Source organism: Capsaspora owczarzaki (genome assembly GCF_000151315.2).
Source record: "Capsaspora owczarzaki ATCC 30864 unplaced genomic scaffold supercont2.11, whole genome shotgun sequence".
NCBI lineage: Eukaryota > Filasterea > Ministeriida > Capsasporidae > Capsaspora > Capsaspora owczarzaki.
In genome coordinates, this window is record NW_011887302.1 from 169,407 (window position 1) to 184,581 (window position 15,175).

The following is a 15,175-nucleotide window of genomic DNA, read 5'->3' on the forward strand; positions in this document are numbered from 1 at the left end:
TGTGATTTGGCAGTTTTTCTGATCGTTTTGTCGTTACTGATGTTGAAGAGTTTCTTTTTTTTTTCTCGTTGTTATTTGCTTGTCTACAACCCATGTCGGCGTCTCCTGTCTGTTGTTTCTCTGTGTACTTTGCCGTTGCTTCCCACCCTAACACCCCCTCCTTGAATGCCACATGACTGCTTTTTTTTTTGTTCTCTGTAAAATCCATTAATTTTGCGCCCTGCAATGTTTTCAAAACAAAAAACAAAACTGGGAAACGGTGTTTTTAATTCCATGCTGAACAATCGCAAAAACTTGTTGTCAAAGGGGTAAATGTCGCACAATATCGCACAATCCCTCCCCCGCGCCTCTTTTATTGTTAATGACCGGGTCGGGTGGAAATGAGCATCTCAACCACGTTGGGGTCGGCGAGAGTGCTCGTGTCACCAAAGCTGTGAATGTCGGTTTCGCCAGCAGCAATCTTGCGCAGGATGCGACGCATGATTTTGCCGCTGCGCGTCTTTGGCAGGGCGGGCGCCTCGTGGAAAATGTCAACAGAGGCAAACGCGCCAATGTTCTCACGCACATCGAGCTTCAAGTGCTGGACGAGCTCTGGGGTGAACTTGAAGCCTTCCGCAAGGGTGACAAACGCGTAGATGCCCTCGCCCTTGATGTCGTGCGGGTAGCCAACCACGGCAGCCTCGACGACACCCTCGTGACCAACGAGCGCACCCTCCACCTCGGCAGTGCCAATGCGGTGGCCAGAGACCATCAGCACGTCGTCAATGCGACCGGTGATCCAGTAGTAGCCATCCTCATCTCGACGGCAGCCGTCGCCCGAAAAGTAGTACCCTTTGTGCTGCGAAAAGTACGTCTCCTCAAACCGCTTGTGGTCGCCAAACACGGTGCGCATCTGGCCGGGCCAGGACTGCTTGATCACCAGGCTGCCTTCGCCCTCGCCCTCGACTTCGCGGCCCTGGGAGTCAATCAGGGCCGGAACAACGCCAAAGAACGGCAACGTTGCCGAGCCCGGCTTGCATGGCGTCGCAGCAGGGAAGGGTGTAATCATAAACCCTCCCGTCTCGGTCTGCCACCAAGTGTCGACGATCGGGCAACGGCCCTCGCCCACAACATTAAAGTACCACAGCCAGGCGGCGGGGTTGATTGGTTCGCCGACCGTGCCCAAGATGCGAAGGCTGGCGCGGGAGGATCTAGAGGAAACCAGAAAAAAAAAGGGGGGGGGAAGCACGGCGTGAGATTGAGCGCCAAAAATAGAAAACAAACACGACAACTACAACAACTGACTTACCGAGCAACAATTTCATCTCCAAACTTCATCAGGGCACGGATGGCGGTCGGAGCAGTGTAGAACTGCGTGACCTGGTACTTGTCAATGACTTGCCAGCAGCGACCGGCATCCGGGTAAGTGGGGATGCCCTCGAACTGTTCCAATGAAAAGAATGGAGTGACAAAATCAGTGAAGACGGTCAAATGTGACTCAACATCATTTCTGTAACGCTTACCAGCACGCTGGTTGCTCCGTTGAGAAGAGGACCATAAGTGACGTAGGAATGGCCCTGTTACAACAAAACAATCAATGAGGAACATCAAGCAATTGAGCTGGTGCAGCATCGGAAAGGTGCACAGTCCCCCGCCCCGCGCATACTCACCGTAATCCAGCCACAATCAGCTGTGCACCAGTACACATCGCCCGGGTGGTAGTCAAATACATATCTGTCAAGATGACGACAATAAAAGGTGAGAAATACAGAAGCCAACTTAAGGATGAATTGCAAACCATTGCACTCGTACTTGAATGTCGTGGCTGCCCAGACCATGTAGCCAGCTTGGGTGTGAACGACGCCTTTTGGTCGACCAGTCGAGCCGCTGGTGTAGAGCATAAACAACGGGTGCTCGGCCTCGAGCCACTCAACAGGGCAGTCGGGGGATGCTTCCGCTTCCAGCTTGAGCCAATCGCGATCAAGTGAGCGCTTTTCTTCCTCTGTTGAATGTTCGAAAGCGAATCAAGCAGCAGGAGAGTCAGACGCTTGACTTCCAACCAGATGGAAACACAATGCCAAAAACCCCTGCTACGCACCGGGAAGGTTGCCAAGATGCGCAAGCACGATGGTAGCCGTAACAGCAAAGCCTTGCTCGGCGCAGTGCTCGATGGCCTTGTTCATAATGTGCTTGAGGGGGATGACCTTTTCGCCACGGAAAACACCGTCTGCGCAAACATCACATAAGGCCAGTCCGCTGTTAATAAATCAACGCCAGCAAGAAAAGTCATTCAGCAATAGTTGAAGCTCGTACCAGCGGTAACAATGACTTTGCACTTGGCGTCCAAGATGCGGCCGGCGATCGCTTCGTGCGAGAAGCCGCCAAACTGCAAAAACCAGGTTCAGTGAGCAATCTCGATTTGAATTCAGTGATAACCATCTCCTTTCGTCGTGCACGTTTGCTTTTTTGTTTGTTTTTTACCATGACAGAGTGAATAGCACCAATGCGGGCGCAGGCCAGCATTGCAATCGGAAGCTCAACCACCATGGGCATGTAGACACCCACAGTGTCGCCCTTAGCGACACCAAAGGACTTGAGCACATTTGCAAAACGAGAGACTCGATCGAGCAACTGGCGATAGGTCAGTTTGGAAGCTTGTTCGGGATTGTTGCCTTCCCTGCGGATTGATTGAAAGTCAAACACAAAATGTTCAACGCGAAAGTGAGTGTTTCGAGCTGTTTGGAAGATTTGAAAAAAAAAACTCCCGTCATTTCTCAGAAATGAACACATGAAATTCCGGCTTTTGAAAGAGCAACAAACTGTGAGTCCGTTGAAAATGCATTCAGCCTCAATGTCGATAGGTTGGAGATGGCGTGCTTTTTTTTTTTTTTTTTTTTTTTTATTTTGTTTCGTTCGTTGTTGGGTGACCAATTTCGCGATCATCAGACCGTACCAGAAGAAGGCCACGTTGTCGCCCAGGCCGCGTTCGTGCACGTTGCGATCGAGGCAGTTGTAGGCCAAGTTGGTGCGGCTCGACTCAAACCACTTGATTGCAACGGGACCAGTGCGGACGTCAAAGTTGCTCTGCTGCGAGGTGACTTTGGTCGGATCCGCCGCCGCAGGGGCAGCCGCAGCAGCAGCCGCAGTGGTCGCGTTGCCGTTGGCGTGCGATTCAGCGTCTGGCTTGCTCGCGATCGCCGAGGCAGAGGCAGCAGCATCGCCGGGGAGAATGAACGGTGTCTCCCACGAGAACTCGCGCGCGGCAATCCGGCCCCAGAAGCGGTCGGGATCCTCCACCGACTCGCGGTACATTGATCGGTACGCATCCATGGACGGGACGTGGGCTGCAGGGCGATCGCTGCGGGCGGGCGGCGGCGGGAAGACGGGCGCCGCTTCGTGGTGGACTTCTTCGACTTGTTGCATTTTCAAAGCAGCGAGAGAGAGAGAAGGATAGAAAGACTGAAGTGGCTGAAATGGCTGAGAAGGGTAGAATAGCGCTAAATAAACCAAATCGCAACAGGACAGACGGTGGAAAAAATGAGGGAAGAGCACCTGAAATTGTTCATCGCGTCGGCACGTCAAAATCCAACCCAACAACTCCCTCAACTCACAACCCAACACTCAAACTAAAATCACTGGAACAAAAGCATTACATTTCATATGGTTTTTTGTTAAGACAAGGAGAAAAAAAAGACATTGAACAATCCACAAGCTTTAAAAAACAAAACCCGCGGATACAAAAACAAAACAACAAAAGCGCAACGACGCCTATCGCACTCTAGATCTAGTTCTTGTGGAACTTGGTGCCGTTCTTGGCGTGCTCGATGAGAAGAGGAGCAGGGGCAAAGTGGTCGCCATACTTGGTGGCGAGTTGCTCGAGACGGTTGACAAAGTTCTTGGCACCGTAGCTATCAATCCAGCGGAATGGGCCGCCCTTGTTCGGGGGGAAACCAAGGCCAAAGACGGCGCCAATGTCACCGTCGACGGGCGAGGAAAGAATGCCCTCCTGGAGGCAGTAGACGGCCTCGTTGGTCATGCGACCGGTGAGACGGAATGCAACCTCTTCGTCGGGAACGGTGAAGGGGCCGGTCTGGTACTTGCGGAAGATGGCAACGGCATCCTCGTTGATGACCTTGCCCTTGCCCTTGCGCTCAGACCAAATGTAGCAGCCCTTGCCAGACTTGCGGCCGAGGAAGTTCTTGTCAACCATCTCCTTCAGGACGAGGGCGGCGCGCTCGGCGCCGGGGCCCATGCGGTGCTTGAAGGCAGCGCCAAGATCGTGCGAAACGTGGTAGCCAACGTCAATGCCGACCTCGTCAGCAAGGGTGACCGAGCCGACGGGGAAGCCGTACTTTTGCATGACCTTGTCGAGGTGGAAAAAGTCAATGCCCTCGGTGAGGGTGGTGATGGCCTCGGCGAGCATGGGGGCAAGGATGCGGGTGGTGTAGAAGCCGGGGCCGTCCTTGACGACAATGACAGTCTTGCCTTGCTTGAGGCCGACCTGGACGGCGGCGGCAGCAGTCTCTTTGGAGGTCTTGTCGGTGGTGATGATTTCGAGGAGGGGCATCTTGTCGACGGGCGAGAAGTAGTGCATGCCAATGACCTTGTCGGGGCGGCTCGAAGCCTTGGCAATCTCGCCGATGGGCAGCGCAGACGTGTTGGAGGCGAAAATGGCGTGCGGGGGAAGGACAGCCTCGACGTCCTTGATGATTCGCTGCTTGAGGGCGAGGTCTTCAAAGACGGCCTCGATGACCATGTCAACCTCGCCAAAGTTTTGGTATGTGAGCTGGGGCGAGACGCGGGCGACGAGCTGGTCGCGCTCGAACGAGGTCAGCGACTTCCTCTTGACCTTGCCGTCGAGGTTTTTGTAGATTTGTGCCTGGCCGCGGGCAAGACCCTCGGGCTTCATGTCCTTGAGGATGACGTTGTAGTTCTTCTCAATGCTGACTTGGGCAATGCCGGCACCCATCAGACCAGCGCCGAGAACGGCAACGTTCTGGGTGGGGCGTTCGGGAGCGCCGTAGCGGTTCTTCTTGAGGGCAGTCTGGCCAAAGTAGAGGCCGATGAGCGCCTTGGACTCGTCAGTCATGCCGAGCTTGCCAAAGGCCTTGGCCTCAGCCTGGAGACCGTTGGTGAAGCCGCCGGCGAGGCCAGCGCGGACAACGTCAATGATGGCGAGGGGCGCGGGGTAGTTGCCCTGGGTCTTCTTCAGGACAGTCTCGCGAGCCTTCTGGAGGACAAAGTTGCGGCCGTACTCGACCTCCTCGGTCAGGTACTTGGTGATGCCCTTGACGGAGAGCAGGGGGACGGAGCGGTCGACCTTGAGCTTGCCGGCAGCAAGAGCCTTGGCGGCAATGACGGCCTCGCGCTCGAGGTTCTTGAGCGTGTTGTCGATCGGGTCGGCAATACCGGGGCCCATGGACTGGACGACAGCGTCAATCAGGCCGAGCTTCTTGGCCTTGTCGGCGCGGACGTTCTTGCCAGTGAGCATCATGTCGAGGGCGTCGGGGAGACCGACGAGCTTGGGCAGACGCTGCGTGCCACCAGCGCCGGGGAGCAGGCCGAGCATGACCTCGGGCAGGGCAAGGGCGGTCTTGGGGTGGACGGTGGCAATGCGGTAGTGGCAGGCCATGGCAACCTCGAGACCACCGCCAAGGCACGAGCCGTGGATGGCGGCAACGATCGGCTTGTTGCTCTTGGCAATGCGGTTGAGCATGTTCTGGCCGTTGCTGGAAATGTTGGCAAGGTCGTCAGCGTCCTTGGCGGCAGAGAGCATGCCAATGTCGGCGCCGACAATGAAGGCGTCCTTCTTGGTCGAGATCAGGACGGCAGAGGACACGCGGTTGTCCTTCTCAAGGGCAGAGAGCACGCTCTCAAACTCGGCCGACAGCTCCTGGGAGAGCGAGTTGACCTTGGGCGAGTCCAGACGGACAATGGCAACGCCGTCGGCGTTCACCGAGGCCTTGATGTGAGTGCCCTGGAAGAGGCTGGCGGCAGCCGAGGTGGCGGCAGCCGGAGCAGCAACCGCGGCGGCAGCGGCAGTGGCATAGTTGCGCGCACTGCGCTGGAGCAGCTGGCGAGTGAGAGCGGCCGAGAGCATTCTGCAGCACACAACAATGCAAGACGACACAAAGGTGAGTTTTTTCATTGTAAAGCTGATGCATTGCTTGCCTTTCTTTGTGTGAGTTTGTTTGTTTGTTTTTGGATCGTAGGAGAGGGATAGGGCGACACACATGATGCAGAGGGTGATGCAGATGGTCAAGAACGTGGCTGGCGACGCGGGAAAGGTCAGTCCGTCGATCGACACTGGGAGGAAAGTTGCGAGATCTTGAACAAAGGGAAATAAGAATCAAAAAGAGGAACGAGTTGAACATTGAAAAGTCAAAGAAGAAGGGAAAAAAAAAAGAAAAAAAAAACAAGAACAAAGACGAAAAATGAAAGAAAGGGAAATGAAAAGCAGAATGGAAAAAAAAAAAAAAAAAAAAAAAGGAAAAGAAGGGGAAACAATAAAAAAAAAAAAGAAAAAAAAAAGTCAGTTGGATTTGGCTTTCTGTTGCTGCGCGATGGCAGAGAGTGGATGAACACAGACAAACAAAGAATATCGCGCTGTGTGATTGTACTGGATGGTAAAGCGTTTGCTTCAAGTGCATCAACGCCATCAACGCACCAGCAGAACAACAGGGGGAAAAAAAAAAAAAAAAAAAGATCGCTGATTTTTAGATGGGAGCGATCGACTACTCACACTGGCACACACACTTCACAAGGCTGATGCATGATGCATGGGGGTGGGGTGGATGGCTACGCGGAACCTCAGCTCAGCCACCAGAAGCCAGCCCGAACGACCCGAACGACAACACACACACATTGAGCGAAAAAAAAAAAAAAAAAAAAGCCGCTTGTTGCTTTCACGTTCTGGTCCGGCCGATCGACCCCCTTCGCTGTTGAGCCAAGACACAGCACCCCCATCTTCAACACGCAGCATTTGAATCTTCGATCTCTCATCGCTCGGCGTTGCGGCGCGGTCGCGTGTGCGGTGCAGCAGAACGCGAGCACAAAGAGCAAAAAGCGAAAAAATCAGCACAAGTTCCAAAAAGTCGTACCCAGTTGGTTTCTCTCAAAAAGAAAAGTGGAAAAGACAAACCCAAACTTGCAATATCAGATGATAGTTAATAATATCCAACAAAGTCGGACACTGAACGATTCGCGGACAGCCAGAGTGGAGAAGTACGGAGATTGAAACAAAAGTGGGAATCCTCACAGTTGGGGTTTGGTTTGTTTTGGTTTGTTTTGCGGTCTCTTTTCCTCGGTTGCGTTTTCTTCTTTTGACTGCCGGTTCCGCCCTTCCTTGTTCCATCCCGCGTTCCTCTGATCTCACTGACGGTTGATGGTGAGCAAGTGGGGGAAAAAACAAAAAAAACAAGCAGGAGTTTCTCGGCTGAGGTTTGTTTTGATTTTCACGTGTTGACACGTGAAAAACCGAATCATCATAAAAATAATAAAAATCAAAGAAGAAAAAAGCCGCAAAGCAAGTCGGGCTCGTTTGCACAGGAACGAGGGGAGCAAAACGGGAGGAACGTTCAGAGGAAGAGGAGTCACGACGCAGAAGGCAAATGGATCGTGCACGGAGAGGATGATGGTGCAATCTCGATGGAGCAGCAAGAAGCGGAGGCGGGCGAAACTGAGGCAAACCGCTTCTGGGACATCTGCCTTTGCCTCACAGTTTGACTCCAGTCCCCTCCCCTCCCCGCTTACAAGCCTGATCGAATGACTCTGTATTGCTGATTTGTATTGTAATTCGATTTGATTGTTTTTTCTTGCTTTTCCAAATGCGATTCAGAGCGCAGTTGTGAAATTTGGTAACAAACAGCTTTTTGTATGGAGTTTGCATTTGGAACAAAAAAAAAAAAAAGGCCGTCCTCGCTCTTTTGCTCTTTGGTTTGATCTTGTGGAGCGGCGGCGCTCTGTGCGACTCGGCTGATCTCGCGGCCTCGCAGCGTTCGTGATGCAGAGGTCAAGATGTGCAGTACCTGTGCACCCCGCCTTTTGCGCTCCTTGTTAGCGCTCGCTTCAGTTCCAGCCAAAATAATAAAAAAAAAATAATGGATCTCGCTTCTTTTTTTCTTTTTTTTTTTCCTTCTGCTTCCTCTTCTCCCCATCGTTCTCCTTGAATTCGACTTCCACCCGCTTTTCCTGTTCACACCACAGCTTGAAGTTTGCAGCTTGGATTGGGAGTGCGAGCGATCGCACGTCAGCCGCTCATGGCGGATCAAGTTTCCCTTCTTTTCCCCTTTCCCCCCTTTCCCCCACTTCCCCACTCAACTCCTCTTCCTCACGCGATTGATTCATTCATGCGCCAACTCTGCCGATCCCCAACCATCTGAACTCTGTCCGTCGTTTTTTTGCCGCTTCAACTCACTCTGTTTCTTTTTTGTTCCGAATGCAGCACCATTCAACACACAATGCAAGCCACTCGCATCGCCTCCAACGTCGCCCGCCGCTCGTTCGCCACTGCTGGTACGTCTCCTACATGTGATAAGCTCAAAGCACCCGACTTTTGTGTCCTCTCACTTCACTGTTGCTCTCTGCCTGCTTTGATTGCTTTCTCGCATAGCTGCTGCGCCCAAGCGCTCCGGTCGTGATGTCGTCCTCGTCGAGGCCGTCCGCACCCCCTTCCTGACCTCTGGCTCTGAATTTGCCGAGCTCATGCCCCACGACCTGCAGCGTATGGCCTTCAAGGGTCTGCTTGGCCGGTGTGTATTTCGATGCTGCAACGCTTTTGCACTTTGCTCGTGTCTTGTTGAAACCGCATCTCTGACTCGCCTCTGTGTTTCTGGCATTGCAGCACTGGCATCAACCCCGCCACCATCGACTACGTCATTGCCGGTACCGTCATCCAGGAAGTCAAGACCAGCAACGTTGCACGTGAAGTAAGGTTTTTTGTGATTTCAGAGGCCGGAAAAAACCTCCGGGTCTGTCGCCTTTCCAAGACCGTTCTTGCGACGCTTGATGAAAGCTGGTTGCATCGCACCCCGGGTATTCACTTGATTTTCTGTTGTATTTTTTTTCTGGTCAATTTTCACTTGCCTAGGCTGCCATTGGCGCTGGCATCCCCCTGTCGGTTCCCGCCAACACTGTCACCATGGCTTGCATCTCCTCCAACCTTGCCATGACCAACGGTAAGGTTTTTTGAAACCCCCCCCCCTCAGAGACTTCTTTGAGTGCTTTCGCTCGTCTCACTTTCTTCTTCTTCAACCTGCTTGTCCCGTCTTCCTCACCCTCCAGCCGTCAACCTCATCGCAACGGGCAACGCCGACATTGTCGTCGCCGGTGGTACCGAGTCCATGTCGGACGTGCCGATTCGCTTCTCGCGCAACATTCGCAAGCGCCTGATTGCCAGCCGAAAGGTCAAGTCGACTGCCGGCTACCTCGGTCTGCTGAGCGGCCTCAAGCTTGCCGACCTCGCCCCCGAGCTGCCCGCTGTTGCCGAGTTCTCCACCAACGAGGTGATGGGCCACTCTGCCGACCGCCTCGCCACCGCGTTTGGCGTGACTCGCCGCGAGTCGGACGAGTATGCCCTCCGCTCGCACACCTTTGCCGACAAGGCCGCCAAGGCTGGCCTCCTCAAGGACGTCCTGTCCGTCATTGTGCCCAAGAAGGCTGTCACCGTCTCTGCCGACAACGGCGTCCGCGTCTCCACCCCCGAGAAGCTCGCCGCCCTCAAGCCCGCCTTCATCAAGCCCAACGGCACCGTCACTGCCGCCAACGCCTCCTTCCTGACCGACGGTGCCTCGGCCGCCCTGCTGATGTCGGCTGACAAGGCCAAGGCCCTCGGCCTCAAGCCCCTCGCCTACCTGCGCGAGCACGTCTACGTCTCGCAAGACCCCAAGGACCAGCTCCTGCTCGGCCCGGCGTACGCCACCCCCAAGGTCCTCGCCAAGGCCGGCCTCTCCCTCAAGGACATTGACGTTATCGAGTTCCACGAAGCCTTCGCTGGCCAAATTCTTGCCAACATCAAGGCCCTCGACTCTGACTACTTCTGCAAGACCGAGATGGGTCTCCAGGGCAAGTACGGCGCCCTCGACATGAACAAGTTCAACCTGTGGGGCGGCTCGCTCTCCCTCGGCCACCCCTTCGGCGCCACCGGTGTCCGTCTTGCCGTCACCGCTGCCCACCGTCTCGCCCACGAGAACGGCCGATATGCCCTGGTCGCCGCCTGCGCTGCAGGCGGTCTAGGCCACGCCATGGTTCTCGAGCGATTCGAGAAGTTTTGAAGAACAAGATTCTCCTTTTTTTTTTGAAAACGAACACACACACAAACAAAAATACTAGCTAGCCAAAATAAACCTTTGTCAAATAGACTTTACAAGCGTACAAGGCGTGATACACGAAAGAAGAGGGGGTGGTTAGCTATTGGACAGTGCAGTTTGTAACAATGTTGTTGCATCCCATTCCATCTCCCATTCTTTGATTCAACTTCATTCATTTTTTTTTCTTCTTCTTTTTCTTCCTCAACCCTTTCATAATGCGCAAGAAGATTGACGCGCGCATCCGCACGTTGATTGAGAATGGCGTTCAGACGAGCCATCGCTCGTTCTTTGTGATTGTCGGCGACCACGGCCGCGACCAGGTGCGACCAATTCACGACCAAATCACAACACTCCACCATCCTGGTCATGTTGATTCGATGGCATCAGCAGCTGAGCGGCGCAGTGAGGAGGAGGAGGACAGTGAGAAGTGGGAGGGTTGAGGATTGCGAGTAAAGCCATGTGTGCTTTCTAGGCTGGCGGTCGCAATGGACCCAAACCCCCCTCTTCCCGCTTCACCCCTTCATCGACCTACAATGACTCTTTTGGAGCTTGTTTGGAAAACTGTGTTGATCTGTGATCGACTGGAGTGTGGGGTGGGCGTGTGGGAGCAAAAGCACGAGCGCAATGAAAACAGCGCTGCTCTCGTTTTGCCATGTGCTGCCCTGTGCTTGCCTGTGTGCTTGCCCGATCACTCACTCACTCACTGTCGACTCACTCACTTGTCGATTGCAGGTCGTCAACCTCCACTATATGCTCAGCAAGACTGTTGTCAAGACGCGCCCGTCCGTCCTGTGGTGCTACAAGAAAGAGCTCGGATTTTCAAGGTAAACGTGTCTTCTCCTCCAGCGGTCCTTCACACGCGGATTTTCGTTCGTCTGACCAGCTTCACCGTGTCGTATTTGCTACTTGTCGCAGCCACAAGCAGAAGCGCATGCGCCAGATCAAGAAGAAAATCCAGCGCGGCTTGCTTGACCCGGACAAAGACGATCCGTTCGAGCTCTTCATCTCGTCGACCAACATTCGCTACACGTACTATGCCGACACACACAAGATTCTCGGTAACACGTACGGCATGTGCGTTCTTCAGGTAACAACAGAAAGCAATGTCGTTGGCAGTCATTTCACGATGGAAGCACAATTCAGAGTCTAACTCTTTTTGGCGCAGGACTTTGAGGCGTTGTCACCCAACATGCTCGCTCGTACAATCGAGACCGTGGAAGGCGGTGGCGTCGTCGTGCTGTTGCTGCGTACCATGAAGTCTCTCAAGCAGCTCTTCACCATGAGCATGGTAAATGGAGACTAGTTTTTAGTGGACTCGTTGAGAGGGGTTTGCTCTTTCTCACCCCGGAAAAATGCTCGACCGCTTTCCTTCCTGCCTTTTCTCCTTTGCAGGAGGTGCACGCGCGCTATCGCACAGAGTCGCATCAAGACGTCGTCGGTCGCTTCAACGAGCGCTTCATTCTGTCGCTCGCGACGTGCAAGACCTGCCTTGTTGTGGACGATGAGCTCAATGTGCTCCCTCTCTCGGAGCATTCTCTCAGCATCACGGCTGTGCCACCAAAGTCCTCGACGGCGCTCTCGGAGGCCGATCAAGAGCTGCAAGAGCTCAAGGACTCGTTGGCCGACACCCAGCCTGCTGGTGCCCTGATCAGCAATGCCAAGACCATCGATCAAGCCAAGGCAGTCCTCACCTTTATCGAAGCCATTTCCGAAAAGACCCTGCGCAGCACGGTGACCCTGACTGCCGCTCGTGGTCGTGGTAAATCGTCCGCCCTTGGTCTGGCGATCGCTTCTGCCGTTGCCTACGGGTAAGTGGAGTTGGGTTTTCTTTCTTTTTGCATCTTCTCCCTCTCTCTTGGTCATGCGTGAGATACGAGGTCGTTTTGCACGTTACCCCGCAGTATTTTTCACTTTGCACGTTACCCCGCAGTATTTTTCACTTCGTTTTTGTCTTTTTTTTTGTCTTTTTTTTTTTTGTTTGTTTGTTTGTTTGTCACGTCACCAAGCCCCGAAAACCTCAAAACACTGTTCGAGTTTGTGTTCAAGGGCTTTGACGCGCTCGAGTACCAGGAGCACATTGATTACGAGCTTGTGCAGTCCACCAATCCCGATCTGAACAAGGCTATTGTGCGCGTGAACGTCTTCCGCTCGCACCGCCAGACCATCCAGTACATTCAGCCACAAGACGTGCATCGCCTGGGACAGGCCGAGCTGCTCGTCATTGATGAAGCCGCCGCCATTCCGCTGCCGATTGTGCGCGAGCTTCTCGGCCCGTACCTCGTGTTCATGGCTTCGACCATCAACGGCTACGAAGGCACTGGTCGATCGCTCTCGCTCAAGCTCATCCAGCAGCTTCGCAAGCAGCAGTCTGCCACCGGAGCCGCCGCATCCACCTCCTCGAGTGCTGCAGCGGCCTCGACGAGCATTTCCAGTAGCGCACGTACGCTGCGGGAGCTAGCTTTGGAGACCCCCATTCGTTACGCCGCCGGCGATCCAGTCGAAAAGTGGCTGAACGAGCTCCTGTGCCTTGATGTTGGCAGCGTGCCCCGCTCGCTCTCGTCCGGCTGCCCGCACCCCAAAAAGTGCGACCTGTACTACATCAACCGCGACACGCTCTTCTCGTTCCACAAAGCCTCGGAGAGCTTCTTGCAGCGTCTGATGGCGCTGTACGTGGCGTCGCACTACAAGAACTCGCCAAACGACCTCCAGCTCATCAGCGATGCCCCAGCGCACCACCTCTTCTGCTTGCTGGGCCCGGTCGATCCTTCGCAAAACGCGCTGCCTGAGGTGCTTTGCGTCGTCCAAGTCTGCCTTGAAGGCGAGATTTCTCGCGACGTGATTAGCCGATCCTTGGCGCAGGGTGTTCGCGCCTCGGGCGATCTCATTCCATGGACCATTTCGCAGCAATACCAAGACAACGACTTTGGCTCCCTCTCTGGCGCGCGTGTCGTTCGCATTGCCACTCACCCCGACTACATGAGCATGGGCTACGGCGCTCGCGCGCTCGAGCTGCTCGGTCAGTACTACGAAGGCAAGATCCAGAGCCTCGACGAGTACGAGGACGAGCCTGCAGACTATATTCGCGACAATGTTGTCATTCCCAACAAGTCCAGCAGCGGCGGCGAGGACGGCGAAGAAGAGGAGGAGGACGACGATGATCAAGACGATGAGGACGAGGAAGAGCGCACGCGCGCCTCTTCGCAGCTCTTGCTCGAGGACCTGCGTCCCCGCGCCAATCTGCCTCCTCTGCTCATGAAGCTGACCGAGCGCCGTCCCGAGCGTCTGCACTACTTGGGCGTCTCCTACGGCCTCACCGAGCAACTCTTCCGCTTCTGGCAACGCGGTGGCTTTACTCCCGTGTATCTGCGGCAAACAGTCAACGAGCTCACTGGTGAGCACACTTGCATCATGCTCAAAGCGCTGGATGCTGGCGATCTCCACACCAACTGCCCCGATGGCTGGCTCGACACCTATTGGACTGGTACGTCTCTGACGTGTTTTGTTTGTTTATGCGGTTGTTTTTTCTGCAACGTTTTGCCTTTGTGTTATGGTTTCTCTCTCTTGCTAACACTGAGGGAAATCGGACCTGTTTGTTTAGATTTCCGTCGTCGGTTCCTGTCCCTCCTTTCCTTCCAGTTCAAGACATTCGCCCCGGCCACAGCACGGAGCATTTTTGGACGGCCAGGATCGAGCTTTGAAGACGGCCGAGGTGAGTGCCGTTTGAGTGACGGGCGGTTGATGCTCGAGGGCGTGGCTCATGCTCAAACCCTTTTCTTTGCTCTTGCAGTGCTGACAAAGGAGGCTGCGGACGCGCTGTTCACTGTCTTTGACTTGAAGCGTCTCGAGTCCTATGCCCGAAATCTTGTGGACTACCACGTCATTCTTGATTTGATTCCCCAGCTTGCAATGGAATGGTTCCAAAACCGTATTCCGGTATGTGGCATTGTTGATGAAATTGTTGATGAGCGGTTTCTGTTTTTTGTTTTTGTTTTGCCTGGGTGGCTTCTCACTTGGCTTTGTTCGCGCGGTTGGTAGGTGCAACTCTCCCCGACACAGGCCGAAATCCTCCTCGCAGTCGGTCTCCAGCACAAGGACGTCGATTCCCTGGAGAAGGAGCTGGCGCTGCCTTCGCAGCAGATTCTCGCCTTGTTCAACAAGTCCATGCGTAAACTTTCCATCTTCTTCCGCAACCTGCAAGAAGAGGCCGTCGGTGCTACTATTGCGGCACCCAAGTCGAAAGTCCGTCAGAGCGCCGTTGATGATGCTGAAGACGACGATACGTTCGAGCCGCTGGCAGAGTCTCTCGATTCCGAGCTTGCCTCGAGTGCCAGCTCTGTCAAGCAGGGTCTGCAGCAAAAGCAGCAGGCAATGCTTGAACTTGGCGACATGGCAGAGTACGTCGTGTCATTGCACTTTATCACTGCATGTTTTCGTGGTCTTGATTTGCTTCAAACTCTGATCTCTCTCGTTGTGCTCATCTTTTCATTTTTTATTTCTTTTGCTTTATCTCGTCGCAGGTACGCCATTTCCGGCACCGATGCGGACTGGAACAAGGCCATTTCGTCCGGCAACGTCCCGAGTGCCATCAGCGTCAAGAGCTCTCGCCAAAAGCGACCGGCCCCTCGTGACGATGAGGACAACGCTGACAACGACGATGATGTCGGTGGCAAGCAGCAGCGTCCCAAGCACAAGGGCGGTCGCCCAGACAAGGCCGGACACGGCAAATTTGGCGGCGATTCGAAACGATTCCGTCAAGACAGCCACGGCCGATCGCCCAAGTCGCGCAAGTGAAACAAACCACGAACATGTTTTTGATTTTGGATGTTTTTCGCTTGAGTGACGGTTGTGCACGAAAATGAAGGAAGGCGTCGTTATTCAGATTGCAGTCG

At 54.2% G+C, this 15,175-nt stretch overlaps 4 protein-coding genes across 4 annotated transcripts; 2 read left to right on the forward strand and 2 right to left on the reverse strand.

Moving 5' to 3' along the window:
* Positions 1-358: 358 nt before the first annotated feature.
* Positions 359-3,426, reverse strand: CAOG_06263 (acetate-CoA ligase; the record flags this gene model as incomplete). The annotated part of the gene is made up of 9 exons (XM_004344962.2): positions 2,933-3,426; positions 2,461-2,656; positions 2,293-2,365; positions 2,078-2,206; positions 1,792-1,981; positions 1,650-1,713; positions 1,503-1,556; positions 1,289-1,422; positions 359-1,190 (listed from the first exon to the last, which is right to left on the reverse strand). Exons 1-9 carry the CDS (start codon positions 3,400-3,402, stop codon positions 359-361), a joined length of 2,142 nt encoding a protein of 713 aa, XP_004345012.1. The 5' UTR covers positions 3,403-3,426.
* Positions 3,427-3,623: 197 nt separating this feature from the next.
* On the reverse strand, positions 3,624-6,081 carry CAOG_06264 (trifunctional protein; the record flags this gene model as incomplete). The annotated part of the gene is made up of 1 exon (XM_004344963.2): positions 3,624-6,081. A coding segment is annotated over one exon (2,318 nt), but the record flags the coding sequence as incomplete, so codon positions are not given.
* A 2,328-nt stretch (positions 6,082-8,409) lies between these two features.
* On the forward strand, positions 8,410-10,337 carry CAOG_06265 (trifunctional protein). Its single transcript, XM_004344964.2, has 5 exons — positions 8,410-8,493; positions 8,591-8,729; positions 8,822-8,906; positions 9,068-9,155; positions 9,262-10,337. The coding sequence occupies exons 1-5, from the start codon at positions 8,439-8,441 to the stop codon at positions 10,248-10,250; spliced, it is 1,356 nt and encodes a 451-aa protein (XP_004345014.1). The 5' UTR covers positions 8,410-8,438; the 3' UTR covers positions 10,251-10,337.
* Positions 10,338-10,501: 164 nt separating this feature from the next.
* On the forward strand, positions 10,502-15,077 carry CAOG_06266 (N-acetyltransferase 10; the record flags this gene model as incomplete). Its single annotated transcript, XM_004344965.1, has 10 exons — positions 10,502-10,606; positions 11,019-11,110; positions 11,202-11,373; positions 11,452-11,574; positions 11,679-12,094; positions 12,293-13,767; positions 13,885-13,995; positions 14,074-14,219; positions 14,322-14,680; positions 14,804-15,077. The coding sequence occupies 10 exons, from the start codon at positions 10,502-10,504 to the stop codon at positions 15,075-15,077; spliced, it is 3,273 nt and encodes a 1,090-aa protein (XP_004345015.1).
* Between the last annotated feature and the right edge of the window lie 98 nt (positions 15,078-15,175).

Bases quoted from the DNA above. Each gene is read 5' to 3' on its own strand.
- CAOG_06265 (XM_004344964.2), top strand. From the start codon at position 8,439: ATGCAAGCCACTCGCATCGCCTCCAACGTCGCCCGCCGCTCGTTCGCC. The intron at 8,730-8,821 runs GTGTGTATTTCG...CTGGCATTGCAG, and splicing joins TTCAAGGGTCTGCTTGGCCG to CACTGGCATCAACCCCGCCA. The intron at 9,156-9,261 runs GTAAGGTTTTTT...CTCACCCTCCAG, and splicing joins CAACCTTGCCATGACCAACG to CCGTCAACCTCATCGCAACG.